Source organism: Exophiala spinifera (genome assembly GCF_000836115.1).
Source record: "Exophiala spinifera strain CBS 89968 unplaced genomic scaffold supercont1.1, whole genome shotgun sequence".
Lineage (NCBI taxonomy): Eukaryota > Fungi > Ascomycota > Eurotiomycetes > Chaetothyriales > Herpotrichiellaceae > Exophiala > Exophiala spinifera.
Genome location: NW_015622513.1, coordinates 2,921,396 through 2,936,809, shown reverse-complemented (window position 1 = coordinate 2,936,809; position 15,414 = coordinate 2,921,396). Strand labels below are relative to the sequence as shown.

The 15,414-nt window shown below is 53.1% G+C and overlaps 7 protein-coding genes across 7 annotated transcripts; 3 read left to right on the top strand and 4 right to left on the bottom strand.

Moving 5' to 3' along the window:
• Window positions 1-32: 32 nt before the first annotated feature.
• On the bottom strand, window positions 33-1,957 carry PV08_01099 (uncharacterized protein; the record flags this gene model as incomplete). Its single annotated transcript, XM_016375464.1, has 8 exons — window positions 33-218; window positions 287-375; window positions 432-985; window positions 1,045-1,160; window positions 1,208-1,284; window positions 1,343-1,522; window positions 1,577-1,692; window positions 1,794-1,957. 8 exons carry the CDS (start codon window positions 1,955-1,957, stop codon window positions 33-35), a joined length of 1,482 nt encoding a protein of 493 aa, XP_016240740.1.
• Window positions 1,958-2,519: 562 nt separating this feature from the next.
• Window positions 2,520-3,347, bottom strand: PV08_01098 (uncharacterized protein; the record flags this gene model as incomplete). Its single annotated transcript, XM_016375463.1, has 3 exons — window positions 2,520-2,651; window positions 2,717-2,815; window positions 2,913-3,347. The coding sequence occupies 3 exons, from the start codon at window positions 3,345-3,347 to the stop codon at window positions 2,520-2,522; spliced, it is 666 nt and encodes a 221-aa protein (XP_016240739.1).
• An 804-nt stretch (window positions 3,348-4,151) lies between these two features.
• PV08_01097 (uncharacterized protein) lies at window positions 4,152-5,338 on the top strand (the record flags this gene model as incomplete). The annotated part of the gene is made up of 3 exons (XM_016375462.1): window positions 4,152-4,536; window positions 4,644-4,809; window positions 4,924-5,338. 3 exons carry the CDS (start codon window positions 4,152-4,154, stop codon window positions 5,336-5,338), a joined length of 966 nt encoding a protein of 321 aa, XP_016240738.1.
• Window positions 5,339-5,858: 520 nt separating this feature from the next.
• Window positions 5,859-7,466, bottom strand: PV08_01096 (uncharacterized protein; the record flags this gene model as incomplete). Its single annotated transcript, XM_016375461.1, has 3 exons — window positions 5,859-7,005; window positions 7,062-7,194; window positions 7,262-7,466. 3 exons carry the CDS (start codon window positions 7,464-7,466, stop codon window positions 5,859-5,861), a joined length of 1,485 nt encoding a protein of 494 aa, XP_016240737.1.
• A 679-nt stretch (window positions 7,467-8,145) lies between these two features.
• On the top strand, window positions 8,146-9,811 carry PV08_01095 (homogentisate 1,2-dioxygenase; the record flags this gene model as incomplete). Its single annotated transcript, XM_016375460.1, has 4 exons — window positions 8,146-9,340; window positions 9,398-9,469; window positions 9,526-9,597; window positions 9,654-9,811. 4 exons carry the CDS (start codon window positions 8,146-8,148, stop codon window positions 9,809-9,811), a joined length of 1,497 nt encoding a protein of 498 aa, XP_016240736.1.
• Window positions 9,812-10,246: 435 nt separating this feature from the next.
• On the top strand, window positions 10,247-12,655 carry PV08_01094 (uncharacterized protein; the record flags this gene model as incomplete). The annotated part of the gene is made up of 1 exon (XM_016375459.1): window positions 10,247-12,655. The coding sequence occupies one exon, from the start codon at window positions 10,247-10,249 to the stop codon at window positions 12,653-12,655; it is 2,409 nt and encodes an 802-aa protein (XP_016240735.1).
• Window positions 12,656-13,284: 629 nt separating this feature from the next.
• On the bottom strand, window positions 13,285-15,001 carry PV08_01093 (uncharacterized protein; the record flags this gene model as incomplete). The annotated part of the gene is made up of 2 exons (XM_016375458.1): window positions 13,285-13,978; window positions 14,196-15,001. 2 exons carry the CDS (start codon window positions 14,999-15,001, stop codon window positions 13,285-13,287), a joined length of 1,500 nt encoding a protein of 499 aa, XP_016240734.1.
• Between the last annotated feature and the right edge of the window lie 413 nt (window positions 15,002-15,414).

The window sequence follows — 15,414 nt, the reverse complement described above, 5'->3', positions numbered from 1 at the left end:
GCTATGACCAGAAGGGTTCGAAAACTGGTCCATCAGGCCGTGGCTTTCTGCTTGGCTCTCCATCCTGGTCCATACTTCATCTCGATATGCATCAATGGCCACAAGAGGATCGAGATACCTCCGAGAAGCACATACGTCCATCCATATCCGAGAGCGTTGGTCGCGTAGTCGATCACCGAAACAAGGAGTGCTGCTAATGAGCATCGCATGAGGTTTGTCTGGAAGTCATGGTACCGTCAGTGAATGTCCACGTCACACCGACGTCTCACCAACGTCTCCTACTTACGCATGCGATGACTCCTGAACTCTGGCCTGGAGCAACGTCAATCATCAAGGTCATGGTCGCGTTTAGGATAGAAATCGAGGTATATCCCACTGTGTCGGAGTTAGTATGGAAAGGAGTTCGTTGGGAGCATTCCAGCCACGCTTACAGATGAATTGAAGAATCAAGGGAACAGCAATTGAGACCTTGCTTGTCAGGCACCATCCCCAACCAAAAACGCAGCCCAAGAAAATAGCAAGCAACAGTGGCATCGTGCGCAGTCGAGCCCTTTCAATGGGAAACAGGCCGTTCTCCGCGTCTGCCTCTGCTGCCCACTGCTGTTTCGCCCTGCGATACTCGCGATCAAGCATCTTGCCGGTCAGGGTGGAGCCGAGGATCATACCTCCTCCGGTGGAAAGATAGCACAGGCCAAGTGCAGTCTCAGAAAGGTAGGGATAGATGTCTGCAAAAGAAGACGAGATGGTGGCCGTGATGGTATAATTTACCGCATACACCACTCCGGTGTAGAACAGTGCCACAACAATGTGTGGAAGTTTCAGAAGCTTCAAAGGATTTGTTGACGTTCGGCGAGGTCTGTCGATCGGCTTCTTTTTGTACTGACCATTGCTAGGACGAATGATAGGTAGCCAGGGTCGATACAGCATGTTGGGCGGTTCTATACTCCCATTTCCCACCAGTGTTCTCAGAGTCTCAGGCAAGAAACTGTACTCATATTAAATCTTTGGTTAATGTTCAAGAACAAGCGGAGCGTGAAGCCATACAGGAGTATAAACAGTATACACACAACGGCCGCAATAGAAAGGAACCAGAAGATAGATCGCCATCCTAGTCTTTCGGACAAAACACCACCAAGGATAGGTGCGATACATGGTGACAGCTATTATCGAGTCAGCCAGATTTCTCTAGTAGAGATGCTGTATTTACCATCGGTCCTAGATTAAATATTCCGAAGAACCCACCCCTCTCTTCAGGCGATGAGATATCGCCAATAACTCCCGAACCTAGCGATACACAATATGCGTTAGAAAGAATTCATGTGGCCTGGTCGTCTCTACGTACCCAATGCTATTGTACTGGCACATCCTCCAGCTTGCACGGCTCTCAGCAGCAAGAGCAGCCAGAAAGCATCGACAGGGGTCAAGGCTAAACCTATACAGGATGCCACTAGAATGATGAAGCAAACCACAAAGACTGGTCTGCGGCCAACGCGATCGGATAATGGTCCCCAGAGCATCGGTGCTTAAGAAGAGGCTGTCAGCATCAACAGTTCAGATGAAGACAAGCAAGACATACAGATTCCTTGCATAGCCAGGTATATAGTGACAGTAAGGTTAATCGAGTCAGTCGATACATCGAAAACCCGGGCCAAGGTGGGTATAGCTGGAAAATAGATGTTTGCTGGGAATGGGCTGCAAGAACATAGTCAGTCACTTGATGTTGATACTCCAGGTTCAATCAAGGATTCAGTGGCGGCGACAGCTACGACAAAGGCTCGCATAAATGAACGTACCTGAAGAAGCCCGCCACGGCGCTGATGCCTACGAGGAACCATTTTGCCCCTTTTCTATAGACGCAGTATGGTTCCGTGACCGTTTGTGCGAGTGGTGCTTGATTCTCGATATCTGGAGTCACAGACACTTCCTGTTGTGGAGGTATCTTCTCCGGGACGCTCATTGAGGTGGCACGCTGGTGGTGCGGCGTATACACGTGCAGTGCCTGGCCGCATTCATTACATCGACAATGGTCTCGACGGATAAGGACCTGAGTTGATATGGCTAGGTACTTATTTTTGACCGAGACCTCCCAACGCTGTGGCCGATCTCGCAGTTGCCGGCACGCGGATGAGGGTCCTGTACGAGAATTTCATAGCGGAGCCTCGTTGCTATCGGATGATGCCGTACAATTCTATATACTAATAACCTTATATAATACTCAGATACCTCTCAATAGCGAACTCGGCCGTGGCACTAGAATAGCAGTGCCGACCAATCAGTTGCCGGGTCGTCGACGGAGCATATCGACAAAGATCGATTTTCCATTGTCGAGAGCGTCATTCACAGATGCTTCTTCCAACGTCTGCAGAAATTAAATAGACCCTCTGGATTCCAGGTCTGCTCATCCAATTACCAGCATAGATGACCAAGTTACCACTAGCTCACAAGGCTCTGTTAGGTTGACTACAGCCAAATCAATAGCTTTAAAAGTGATCGTCTTGAATGATTGTTGACGTCGATGATCATGGCCATCCCGTCTTCAGTCGTTCGATGGCTTCAGCTTCCTCAACAACGTCTGCATATTTTGCGTCTAAATCAAACAGATTCGCAACCTGGATCTCGGGTGTCCGATCGCCACAAGCAGAGCCCACGACCTGGACGAGCCTGTCTTAGTACTTCAAACTTTGTCACCAGGGGTACATAAACAAAATTTACTCACCATTGGTCTAAACCCGTGTTGCATGGCATCTAGAGTTGTAGCTCTCACACATCCGGACGTACTGACGCCGCATAAGACCAGGGTATCAACATTCAAACACTGTGCAAGATACAAGTGTAAGTATGAATTTATAGTATCGCTTGCTCTGATTGAACAGAGCATCTCTTGCATGAGCAGGAGTCTGAGATTAACGTACCTGCAACTCAGAAGCCAAAGACGTCCCGAAGAAAGCCGAGGCATATTTCTTAACTACAATGACCTCGCCGTCTCGTGGCACTAGACCGTCAACATAGTCCGCCAGACCTCTGGTGTCGCCAACTTGCCAGACGTTGAGGAGTTTGGCCTTTCGCCAGAACAAGCCTGCGTCGCCCATGTCCGAACGTGTGTACTTCACCTCACTCCAGATCACGGGCGCGCCTCCTGCTCTGGCGGCCTCGAGCAGTTTTCGCATCGAGACAGGCGACGATGCGCCCGCAGGATTGTCGAGCAGCGACAGCGGTGACCCCTCGGTAAAGTAAGCCTTGCACACGTCGATGAGGATCAAAGCCGGCCGAGTGCCCCAGCCCATACGGTTCGAAAAGCCCGATGCTGCGTATGAGCCTGATGCAGCATGACTGACTGTGGATGACATGGTCGACGTATGTGAGACTTGTCTGTGTGTTCTTTTCCGATTTTGTGTGACGCGATATTCGTTTTATTGTCCTCGTATTGCGCTGGTGCTCATCGTCACCAGGCTGCGCTGTCACTGTATCAGTTACTTGGCGCTGGTGAAACGGGTCGGTATTGTTGCCGGCACCGTCGCCGCATTAAGATGCTCCGTGTGGATGAAGCACAGCAAACAGGAGGAAGTACGTGGAATCGGATACAGGCATCGGGGTCCAGACCAGCAGTCTTGGTCAGTACTGCAGCCTTTCTACCTAGTAAGAAGCGTGTCAAATGATACTGTACTACTAATCAGACCTGACTGCGGCCCCACCTATGTCGGGTACAGCCTCGCCGCGCCGGTATGTTTCTCCATATATTGCCGGCGGCAACTGACTACCTCAGGGCGATAAAGGCTTCAGGAACCACACAAGGTGCCGCCAACACTATCTTGGATATCCGTGCCGGCCGAAGAAAGAGGCTATTTTCTGGACCTCTCCAGACTCCGGCAACTGTGGATTGTGCTGTTCTCGACTACCGATCATGGACTAGGTAGGCACTTGGTGTATCGTATGTGAGTGAATCAATGATCGTAGGACAGTAAACCCGGCTCGCCAGAACAGTGTGGGCACTGGCACAAAATGGTGGAATACAGATATCAATTGATACTAAATCATATGGTGAAATATCTATCAGCTTACCTAAGTGAGCCGTCTCCTACTTGTACACTGCTTCGAGAGATTGAACAGAGTGATATCTCATCACGCCGAGACTAACAACATCATCAGCAGAAATGGCTGTTGTTGGCCACATGCTCAGCGACGCCGAGAAGAGCACTACTTCATATCAGCCCCTTCACCCTTCTGTACGGCCCAAGCTGGACCCAGAGTATGTGGCCTTCCACGACAAATACATCCAGTTCGTTGAGCCAGACGACGTACGGCCGTGGCACGCAATCCATACGCGACGTCGAAGACCTTTCCCACCAGGGACCTCTCAGCCTGTCTCGGTGAAGGAGGTGAGGGACGTGGACCTGGGGGACTTTCCCGTGAGGATTTTCTGGCCTGAAGGCGAGACGCCAGAGAGCGGATGGCCAGTCTTGGTCTGGTACCACGGTGGGGGTTGGGCGATTGGGGGCATCGAGAACGAAAATGATTTCTGCTCGAGGATGTGTCGAGGTATGTCTCCCACCCAATCTGCCTTTCCATCTTTCTCCCGCTTTGAGTTAGTTTGCATAAGGATGGGGGGGAGAATAGCCTTGCTGACCGACCACCTTGAACGTCAGACGCAAGCTGTGTAGTCGTCACGGTTGGATACAGGTTGTGTCCAGAACACCCATACCCCGTACCTGTAGAAGATGCACTCGAGGCTTTGGTCTGGGTGCACCGTCAGGCTGCCTCTGGTGCCCTGGGTATTGATACAAGCAGAATAGCGATCGGAGGGACATCAGCGTATGTGTACATTCTCCCCTTATCCAGTCCCTCGATCTTGTCCCCACCCATGTCTTTGATATGCAGCTCAGGGAGTTGGAACTGACATGATCATGCTTTGTTTCCCTTCTGCAGCGGCGGAAACCTATCGGCGGTGACAGCGCTCAAAGCATCATTACAACAACCTAAGCCCATTCCTCTCGTTCTACAACTCCTCCTCGTTCCCGTCATCGACAATACCGCCACCGTGGATTCGACATGGTCAACCCGTACACACGCCCCTTGGCTCACTCCAGCCCGTATGACATGGTACCGTGATATGTACCTGCCAAACTCGAAAGATGCTCTGAAGTGGGATGCCTCACCTAACCTCGCGCCTGCGGAGTTGTTGGGCAAGACCCCCAAGACTTGGATAGGTATTGCTGAGCAAGATCTACTCGCGCCCGAAGCCGCGGCTTTTGCGGATCAATTGCGCACTGTGGGCGTCGATGTCGATGTTGAGCACTACGCAGGAATGACTCATACGATCCTGGCTATGAATGGTAAGTAGAAGGCCTTCTTGCTCTTCCACCTTTGAAAAGCAATCTGGTTTGGGCACTTACTCACGCCTTGCTGATATAGGAATCTTGACAAAAGGGAAAGCTCTCATGAATGATAGTGCAAAGGTTTTGAAAGATGCTTTTTGGCCAGCTTCGTGGTCATGAATACAGCACTCACTGCCTTGTAGGGTTGACATCGAATGAGATTCATCTGTATCATGCGACTTTAGCGATGATTGCTCGAGTACCTTACTATTTTACCTAGTAGATATATCCCGGGGCTGAGAATAAGCCTCTATTGCAACCCTTCTTTTCCTATATCGACAAACCATATCATCTTCTTTATTAGGTCATTCCCCATTCATGTTCAGGCATTCCTAGTATGGTTACATTTGTTCGTCACAAAACTGTTGTAGGAGTGCGCGAGCCTTTTCCGAACGCGGCGTCATTACACACCCAAATGGCTGGGGGACACTAGATGATCACAAACGTTAGAGAAGGCGCAAGTCCAGCGGCAGGAATAGGATATACTCACTTGGAGAGACCGTTGGTGAAAGCCACGGCAGGCCTTATTTCGGCACCATCAGGACCTTTGGGACATCGAATGTCCATTGTCGCCAGCAGCGTCGAGACCATGATATAAACGCCTGCAGTGGCCAGCCACTGACCAGGGCAGACTCGGCGGCCGAACCCAAACGGGCCCTCGGGAAAAGGCTCGCCCTTGCCACCCTCTGACACGGGCACGTAACGATCTGGGTCGAACGTCTCGGGGTCGTCGTACACGCAAGGGTCATGGGTCATGGCGTAGGCGTTGGCAAACACCACCGAGCCTCCTGGAATGAACATGCCCTTGTACGTGTCATCTTTGATAGTCGCGTGCGGGACACCAAGTGGCGACAGCGGGTACCATCTTGTAGTCTCCTGGATGAGGTACTCGATGTACGGCAGCTTATCGCGGTCTTCGAATGTGGGCAGTCGGTCGGCACCGACCACTTCGTCCACTTGATCGTAGGCCTTCTTCAGTATTTCGGGATGTAGCAGTAGATTCATAATGCACACCATTAGAGTGGACCAAGTGGTGTTGCCGCCCGCGATAGAGATGGCGCCTGCAGCACCTTTCAAGTCGGCGATGGTAGCCTCGTTGGGCTTGGACTTGGCCACATTGTCCATGTACCGCTCCAGGTGAGTGCGCATGAACGACGGGAGCGTGGCCTTTCCGCTAAGGATCTCGGGCTCGGTGGCGTCCCAGGGAGCGTCATGCAGTCGCTGGATGTAGGGCTTGGTCGAGCGGGCGTGCTCCAAGACACCTAGCCTGAGCGGCCAGCTGGGCAGGTGCTTGAGGACAGGGAAGAAGTCTACTACAGATGCTCCTGGCACACCACCTTTGCCAGTGGCTTCCTCGGCGTCCAGCGACATCTTGATGTACGGATCGTCTTTCTGCGTGATGCCGAGGCCAAAGCCAATGCGAAGCACCACGGCCTGGGCGAATTTACGGAGGAGCGTGTCCCAGTCCTGTGGGCTGTCCACGATCTCCCGTGCGGCCTGCCGGGCTTCCTGTTCTTGAATAGGCCTGTACGGTTTGCATGCGGACTGGGTGAATGAACTCTGCATCAGTTTTCGGTGAAGCTTGAACTTTGGTCCCCAGCGGAGGAAGGTCAAGGTGATACCCCATCCCATGCTATTTAATGTCAGATGCACTGTTCTAAACATGTAAGAACAAGTCCAAATACATACACTTCAAAGAGCACGAATCTGGGCCGATCATTGTAGTTGGTGCCTCGTTTGTCCAGGAGGTCATGACAGGCTTCCCGGCTATTGAGTACAATGATCGGACGCCCCAGGATATTGAAAGACAGCACATCAGATTCTATTGAGACACAAATGAAGGGTCAGTCACGGGAGGATGACGGAACATCAATGTAAAGATGACATACTGTACTCTTTGCCCCACTCTGTTAGTTGATACTCGGGATGAGACTCTGGGATAAGACGAAGGTGTCCAAGAATTGGCTCCCCTCTGGGTCCAGGAGGTAAAGGCAGATTTGAACGTCGGAAAGCCTTCTGATAGCATACAACGGCCACAACAACCAGTATGCCTAGCCCTAAGGCAATTCGTATCACTGAAAGTAGGCCAGACATCTTGTGTGTAGGCTGAACGGTAACTCGATAGACAACAAAGGAAGGCTCAAGGACTGATGAGAGGATATGCCATTATTGGAGGCGCCATTGGTTGAGCCTTCAAGATTTATTGTGTAGTCTCGGGAAGTATTAATGCGCCATTATTGCAAACTGCAGACACGCGAGTGGTTGGTGAAATACTGAGTATGGAAGTAGTCAGCAATCGAAGACTGAAGCGAGCGTGTCGGAGCTGGAGATAATGGAAGTGACAAGATGCCGGCCGATGGTGAAGTTGCCGGATGCAAGAAATCGTCAAGAGCAATTATTTGCCGGCGATGATGAGGATCACCGTTACACATGATCTACTCGCTGGTGCTGGCCGGTGCTTGTAATGCTTATCACGGCGTGCCGGATATGTGCACTCATTCCATCCGTTCTTTGCAGAGTCACAAACACCCCTTGCAGTCGAGAAGGGGGTGGATCCATAATGGGTCACTACTGATAGCGGGCAAGCTGCCGGATCCCTTGCAACCATCAATCATCTCCCCACGATCAGCTATGGCGAAGCGGAGCATCCTGAATAGTCATTCCACCGTAGCACGACAGATGTGGCAAACACCCCCAGTGCACAAAAGCTGTGCGTTAAGTGCACGACGTCGCGTTAGATTCAGAACCACCCGCCAGACAGGACACTGCCGTAATGATCACAGCCATTCAACCCCCAATCTCCTACGGGAGGACCGCCCAGTCTGGCTTCATCACGACGGCCACAGACTTAGATCCATACTCGTACCAGGTCGGGTATGGCAACAGGTTTGCGACTGAGGCCATCCCTGGAACACTTCCTCAAGGCCGCAATACGCCGCAAAAATGCAAGTACGACCTCTTCTCTGAACAGCTGAACGGCACACCGTTCGTATCTGCTCGCGCATCACAACAGCACGCCTGGTTCTACCGCATACGACCGTCAGTTGCCCACCGACCCGTCACGACGTCGGTGGACAATCCCAACTTGGTGGCATCGTTTGCTGCCACCAACCCAAGCACCAAGTTCCTTGCACGAGACCAGTCATGGGGAGCATTTCCCATCCCCGAGGAGTCGGATCCCGTCGACTTCGTGCAAGGCATCAAGACTATTGGCGGCCACGGAGATGCTATGAGCAAGGAAGGTCTTGCTGTCCACGCATACACGGCAAACCGGTCCATGGGCAAGACCGCCTTCTGCAACAACGACGGCGACTTTCTGATCCTGCCACAGCATGGTCGTCTCGACATTCAGACCGAGTTCGGCCACCTCATGGTTCGCCCTGGAGAATTGGTGGTCATTCCAGCCGGAATTCGATTCAAGGTCGAGCTGCCTGACGGTACTGCTCGTGGCTACATTCAAGAGATCTTTGGCGCCCATTTTGAACTACCTGAGCTGGGACCCGTGGGGTCTAACGGTATGGCAATGCCCCGGGACTTTGAATATCCCGTAGCAAGTTTTGACGTGGATCAAACCGTCTGGACCATTGTCGTCAAGCTAGCAGGCCGACTGTTCGAGTATGAACAGGAACATACGCCTTTTGATGTCGTCGCCTGGCATGGAAATTATGCACCTTACAAGTACGCCACCGAGAAGTTCGTGAACTCGGCCACAGTAGAAAAGGAGCAAAGCGACCCGTCAATCTACTGTGTGCTGATGGCCAAGTCCAAGACCGCTGGCGTTGCGCTGACAGAGTTGCTGGTCTTCACCCCGAGATGGAGCGTCACGACCAACTCCTTCCGGCCGCCATACTACCACCGTAATGTTTGCACTGAGCTGATGGGCATGGTCTACGGAGACTGGAAGGGTTCAGCTACACTGCTGGAGCCAGGCGGACTCACATACGAACCCAGCCTGATGCCACACGGAGGTCGGTTCTCTGCCAATATAAACCTGCTTCGTTGTCACTGCTAATCTGACCTTGTAGAGTCGTATGAAAGATGGAGCGAGGCTACGACTACAGAACTCGTGCCCGAGAGGGTGAATGAGAACACTCTTGGTATGTACTATAGCCCCTGGAATGAGGCAGGACTATTGCTGACTTGTTTTCTCTAGCCTTCATGCTGCACATCTCAGGTCACATTGCCTTGACCGACTACGCCCTGGAAAAGAGCGGTACTCTCCATGGTGGGTATCTGCAAAGGTCATTTGAAGGTCGCCGAGAAGCTAACGGGTCACGGCAGAAATTCAAGCCAACTTTTGGGACGGCTTTGACAGCGGCTTCACCAAGCACATCGACCAGATAGATCGGGATCTGGCGTCTGCGGGGCTTGGAGGTTTGAGACGCCCGGAGAAGACAAAGGAGGCGAACGAGCTAGATAGTGAGATCATGAAGAGATGAGTTGGGTGTTGATGGATCATGGTTGGAGAGCGAATGTTTGTATGTCTCTGCTGCATATCCCGAGGTGTTGGATTCAAATAGCATCTATCTGAAGTTGTCACTGGAGCGTTATACTTAGCTACCTCACTTGCCTGACCTGGGTGATCCCAGCTGACTTTTATCGAGTCCCTTATTGGTGTTAAGCCCCTGTGAGTCCCTTATCATTCACAGATTCTCGGGCCATCACTATTCCACATTAGGCTCCGCTTCCCTTGTTTCCGGAAGGGTGTTAGGCCCCACTGGGTCTGTCAATGTGTTACCTATTTCTACTTTTTATCGTTCAGATACCGCCTAAGTCCCTACTTCTTTGACAATGTGTTCCCCAGCCGGCACTTTCCTCTAGGTCTCGTACCTACTGCGAAAACCGGTGAGCTTGCTTATTGTGTCCATACATTGATGGATACTCTGGTTGCCAGAGTGCAGACCCCAGGCCACGAGCAGCGGCCCAAGACGAGAAGAGCTGCCGTGGCCTGTCGAAGATGCCGTCGTCTGCGCGTCAAATGCCGCTACTTGTCCACTCATGAACCTTGCGAGCAGTGTAGTCACGCTGGCCATAAATGTGTCTTCCCCCAGCGCGGCGAACCTGACTATGACCGGGCATATCGACACGAGCGCCGGCGAAAACAGCAAACTCCAAGCCGGCAGCCGTCGACGAGCAGCGAGCCAGTGGCTCAATCAAGACCCCATTCCCAGCCAGGAGTCAATGCAGTGGTGCCGAGCGCGTCACGGTCGTCTGATGCGCTGATAGATGGCGACGAGGGGCCTTTCGTGCCTGGAATCAACCATGACAAAGGACATGCGATACTATCCAGAGGCAATGGCTGGGATCTACTTCCCCCTTTCGAAGAAGTGGTCGAGGGCTGTCAGGTGTTCACCACATCATATTTCCAGCTGGGCTTTCTTCCAAAGACGAACTTCTTCGAGCGCTTACACAAAGACAAAGAGGACATCAGTGTGTTTCTCCTCCTCTGCATCCTCAGCATCTCTGCACGATTTACGCCAAGCTTAGTTGCACGTTATGGGAGCGGCCAGAATGCGACAAATTGTTTTCTCCGGAGTGCAGCTAGCATGGTACCTGCACACATGTACAAGCCTAGTTTGGAATCGATGCAGGGCTTCTTCCTCATGAGCCTTGCCGAGTGGGGAAAAGGAGAGAAAGACAGAAGTTCTACGCACATGGGCATTGCCGTGCGTATGGCAGGCACCTTGCGTCTTCACCGCGAGGAAACCTATTACCTGCCCGAAGGCGCCGCAGCTGATAAAGTGGTCGAGTCGGAGGTGATCAGAAGGACCTTTTGGATGTTGCAAAACCATGAAGACTTGTTCTCGGGGCTTCATTCACCCTCGTCGTTTTCGCTGGGCGACATCACCACACTCCTGCCCTGTGAGGAACAAGACTTTGCCTTTGGTATAGCTCCAACTGAGAGGGCGGCATTGATGGGGACGCCACCTGCTATCAAGCACGAAGAGCTTGCCAAATCACCGTCGCGCTCCCTGTTTGCCACGCTGATCCAGTCTCACAACATCTGGGGCCAGATCGCACGTCGCGTTGCACACAACGAGGCAGCAGACCAGCAAGAATCTGGCGGACAAGCAAAAGGGTCAATGCCCTTGGGCAAAGAGGAATACGTGCGTCTCTCTGCTCTGCTGAAAGACTTTGAAGAGAACCTTCCCCGCCGTCATCAATGGTCGGTATGGAATCTGAGAGGGTTCAGGGCTCAGGGACTCGACTTGGCCTACCTTTCGGTGGTGATGATGATTCGGCTGAGTACCATCATCTTGCGAAGAAGCCACGTTCCGGGCTCATTCGAGACCTACAGCACCAGCACAAGCATAGCAAGCCCGACGACGGCAAACTCCCATGCACACGCAGATGCTTCACGTCCTTCAGCGATGGAGCGTGAGACCATCACCGTCGCTGAAGAGCTGTTCAACAATATGGTCATTCTGCATGACCAGATCGACGCGTACTTTTCCCTCCGGTCTCCAAATGAAGGGTTCCCGGCCTTCGTGGTGTTCTGCATCTACATCTGTGGCTCGCTGGCCAACCATCTTCAAAAGGGCGACAAAGCCTTCCCGACCGTGGAAAATGCCCACGCCCGTGCCACGAAGATCTTGGGATCATCCACGAAACTCTTGAGCGACGTGCAAGACTCGTGGCCCATGGCAAGGAGGTGGAGTGATGCCTTGCTGAGAGCCTACCAGAAACAGGCGACGACCGCCAAAACGTCGGCCTCTGTCGAGGCTACGGCCTCCTCTCGGCACGGCACAGAAAAGACTGGTCGCGGCAGTACAAGCAGAGGTAACGGCACCAGCAGCGCGCGTCGTGGCAGATGGCCTCATTCCTCTGCTGCATCTGCCACTGTAACTGCTACTGCTACCACCACTGCGGTCAGTCGAATGGCGGCTCCTGCCCCGGCCCCAGGGCCTCCTCCGCCACCATCCACTCCTTACCAACAGCGACAGGTCAGGGAAGACGACGAACTCGAACGCGGCGACAACGATAACAGCATTTACGAGGATTATGACGACGAGTCCGCCTTGCCGCCGAGCACCCAGACAAGCCCGTCGAGTACATTTGCTCATTCAGCGATGCACCATGGAAACCTTGCGGACAATTCTTTTCTGTCAAGCATCGCCCGAGGCACTCAAGCTGCGGATAACCAGGCGCGGGCGAGGAACGTCGTGCCTCGCCAGTCTTATGACCCGTGGAACGATATCTTTTCGGGAGTCTCACTCACGGACAACTTCGACTCGGAATTGGCATTCTATACGTGGCCTGGTGGAGAGGTTTGGGAGGAATGATTTACTCTTCGGGAACACGCATGAAGAGGAAATTGTCGTTCCTGCGTAAGACAAATCCAGATTCATATATTAGACTATGTTTTGGACCAAACGTGAAACTCTTCATCTGAGGCCGTCCCTCGATTCAGATCTTGCCAGGGGACGAAATAACGATGTTTACTTTGTGTATGATAAGCATATCTTAAAGCGAGGACACGACAGAGAGAGAGTCCGAGCATCACCAGAACAGTCTCCGGTTAAAGTTGAAGTTGAAGTTGCTCTCGCTAGTAACTATCATTCACATCTACCTTCTATATCAGTGTGAGGCGTTGAGGCGCGGCACCGCGGTGATTGATGTATACTAACTAAGAGATGACAAACGGTCGCTCTTTGCTTTCTCTCTCTTCATTTAATTAATCCATTCTTCCTCATCCTTTTCCCTCATCCAGTGTCCTTTCAACAGGTAGCAACAGAGGGCAAATCACCAGAAACGCAAATACAAGAGTTACACAAGTGATTCAAGCCATTGAACTATGATATGAACACACCAGACTACAATCGCCGATGACCTGCCCGCATTCACCGTTCACCATAACTTTCACAAGGACTGCATTCTATATTCTCTTTCGCGGGTCCACCCTTGGGGCCTTTCACCTCCCAAAGGTGCGTTTCTCCCACGTTCGCAGAGGGATGTACACCAGAACACTGAGCACGAGACCGACCTCGTAGCCGATGTCGCCCGTCTTCTTGCCGATCGGGCCGGTGTACCACGCCTGCGCCATACACGGCACGATCAAGGCAAAGGGAACGGTGACGGCGCCGACGGCAGCAAAGCCGGGGGGCAATCTGCTCGCGACGTTCCAGATGGCGTGGTCGTACGACGCGAAGTCTCGCCCGCGGAAGTACAGGAACTCGGTGCCGACGACGCCGATGAAGACGGCGGCCCAGTAGGCGATCACGCCCAGGAAGTTCTCGAGCGACACGAGGAGCGTGTGGCTGACGGGGACGGCGGTGCCGATGACGACGCCCGTCACGACCACGGCGAACACGTACCGCGGCACGCGCGCGAAGAGGGGCAACAGGATCTGGAATTGCACCGTGATGGCGTACAGCGTGCCCCCGATGTTGCCGAGCAGGGAGAAGGCGAGGACGACGGCGACAAACTTGCCGAAGCCGCCCGTCGACTCCATCATCTCGAGCATGACGCCGCCCGTCGAACCTTCGTCCATGGCCGCCGTCCAGGACTCGAAACTCGGGATGGCGCCCCCGATCGCGGCGCCCAGACACATCAGAGGGATGGTAGGGACGAGGAGGCCACAGTAGACATAGGCGAATAGACGCGCCCTAGTACGTTATATCGGGGAGATTGTCAGCTTTGGGTTATTCCTGGTGGCAAGGGAGGCCATACATCACCCCTCGATCGAGCGGGAGACGATGACGGTGAGAACAGAAAGGGAACATGGTTTTTCGAGGGGGGCAGGGACAGGGAGAGGGAAGCTAAGTAGATAGGTAGGTAGGTAGGTAGGTAGGTAGGCAGGTAGGTAGGTAGGTATATACTCACTTGGACGCATCAGGAGTGACATAGACGCTAAAATCGGACGCCATAATCGCCCACGTCATGGTGAACGAGCTGACGGTGCATGCAAAAGACAAGACACCCTGTGCTGTCACGGGAGCAGTCGGTGCCTGGTTCGCCAACAGGTGGCCACCGCAGCCTGTGGCGAACAAGATGGCGACCAGCGCAGGGATCCAAGCCCACCGCTCGTACGCGTGCACGACCTTGTACCCCATAAACGCAACGACCAGGGAGGCCACGGAGATGATGACGATGCCGACGTTCCAGCTCAAAGAACCGCCGCTGACGGCGGACAAGGTCTGTCCGGCGATGACGGTGGAGACGATAGCCCAGCCGGTCGCGGTGGCCATGCTCATGATGGAAGCGATAGCCACAAAGTACAGGCCGAAGCTGTACCTGGACTGGACAAGCTGTCTCATGCCGGTTTTGGGACCAAGGATGCTGAACGCCGCGGGCGGGAGGCCACCCAGGAGGTTGAAGAAGAGAATGACCAGACATGCCGCCTTGAGGCTCAGGCCCATGTAGAGGGTGCCGACGAGGCCGGTGGTGATGGGCAGCAAATTCACGCTGAACGTCCACCACAGCGAAAAGATACTGAAGGTCCGCGTGTCGGTGCGCTGCTCAACGGGCACCGGCTCTATTCCTCGAAGTTCAACACCGTACGAGGTGAACTGTTTCCACCATCCTGTCTGGGTGGCCTCCTCGGAAGGCGGGGTCTGAGCCTGCGTGACATCAAAGGACCCTTTCTTCTCAATGTCGATGCCGTTGTCGTGCGCGTGTTGGAACTCCATGAGGGCGGAATGCGCTTCAGTCGTTGACTGAACGGGTGGGTTGGAGCAGAGGTTTGAGGAAGTCCTGGGGGAAAATTGGATGCACAACAGGGGCTGTCACTACTCAACGGTATAGCATGGGGTCTTTATCAGTACATCGTTATATAGGTAGATGTGTATGCCGATACAATAAGTAGTTCAATTCCGTGGTCTCCTGTTCGAGCGCCAAAGCCATCGTGGCTTGGAACAACGGTTCAATGTCGATAACCACATGTTGCCGCCAACAAGAGTGATAGCTCTAGGCCTTTCTGGTGTATAATGCAGATAAGTGGGAAATGCATCTGGCGATGCAGGCGTTCAGGTGCCGGCTCGGCGAGGTAACCGGCAGCTGGGTTCATGTTCTGTGAGGTACCCAATAGTGTTGTCGCTATTAG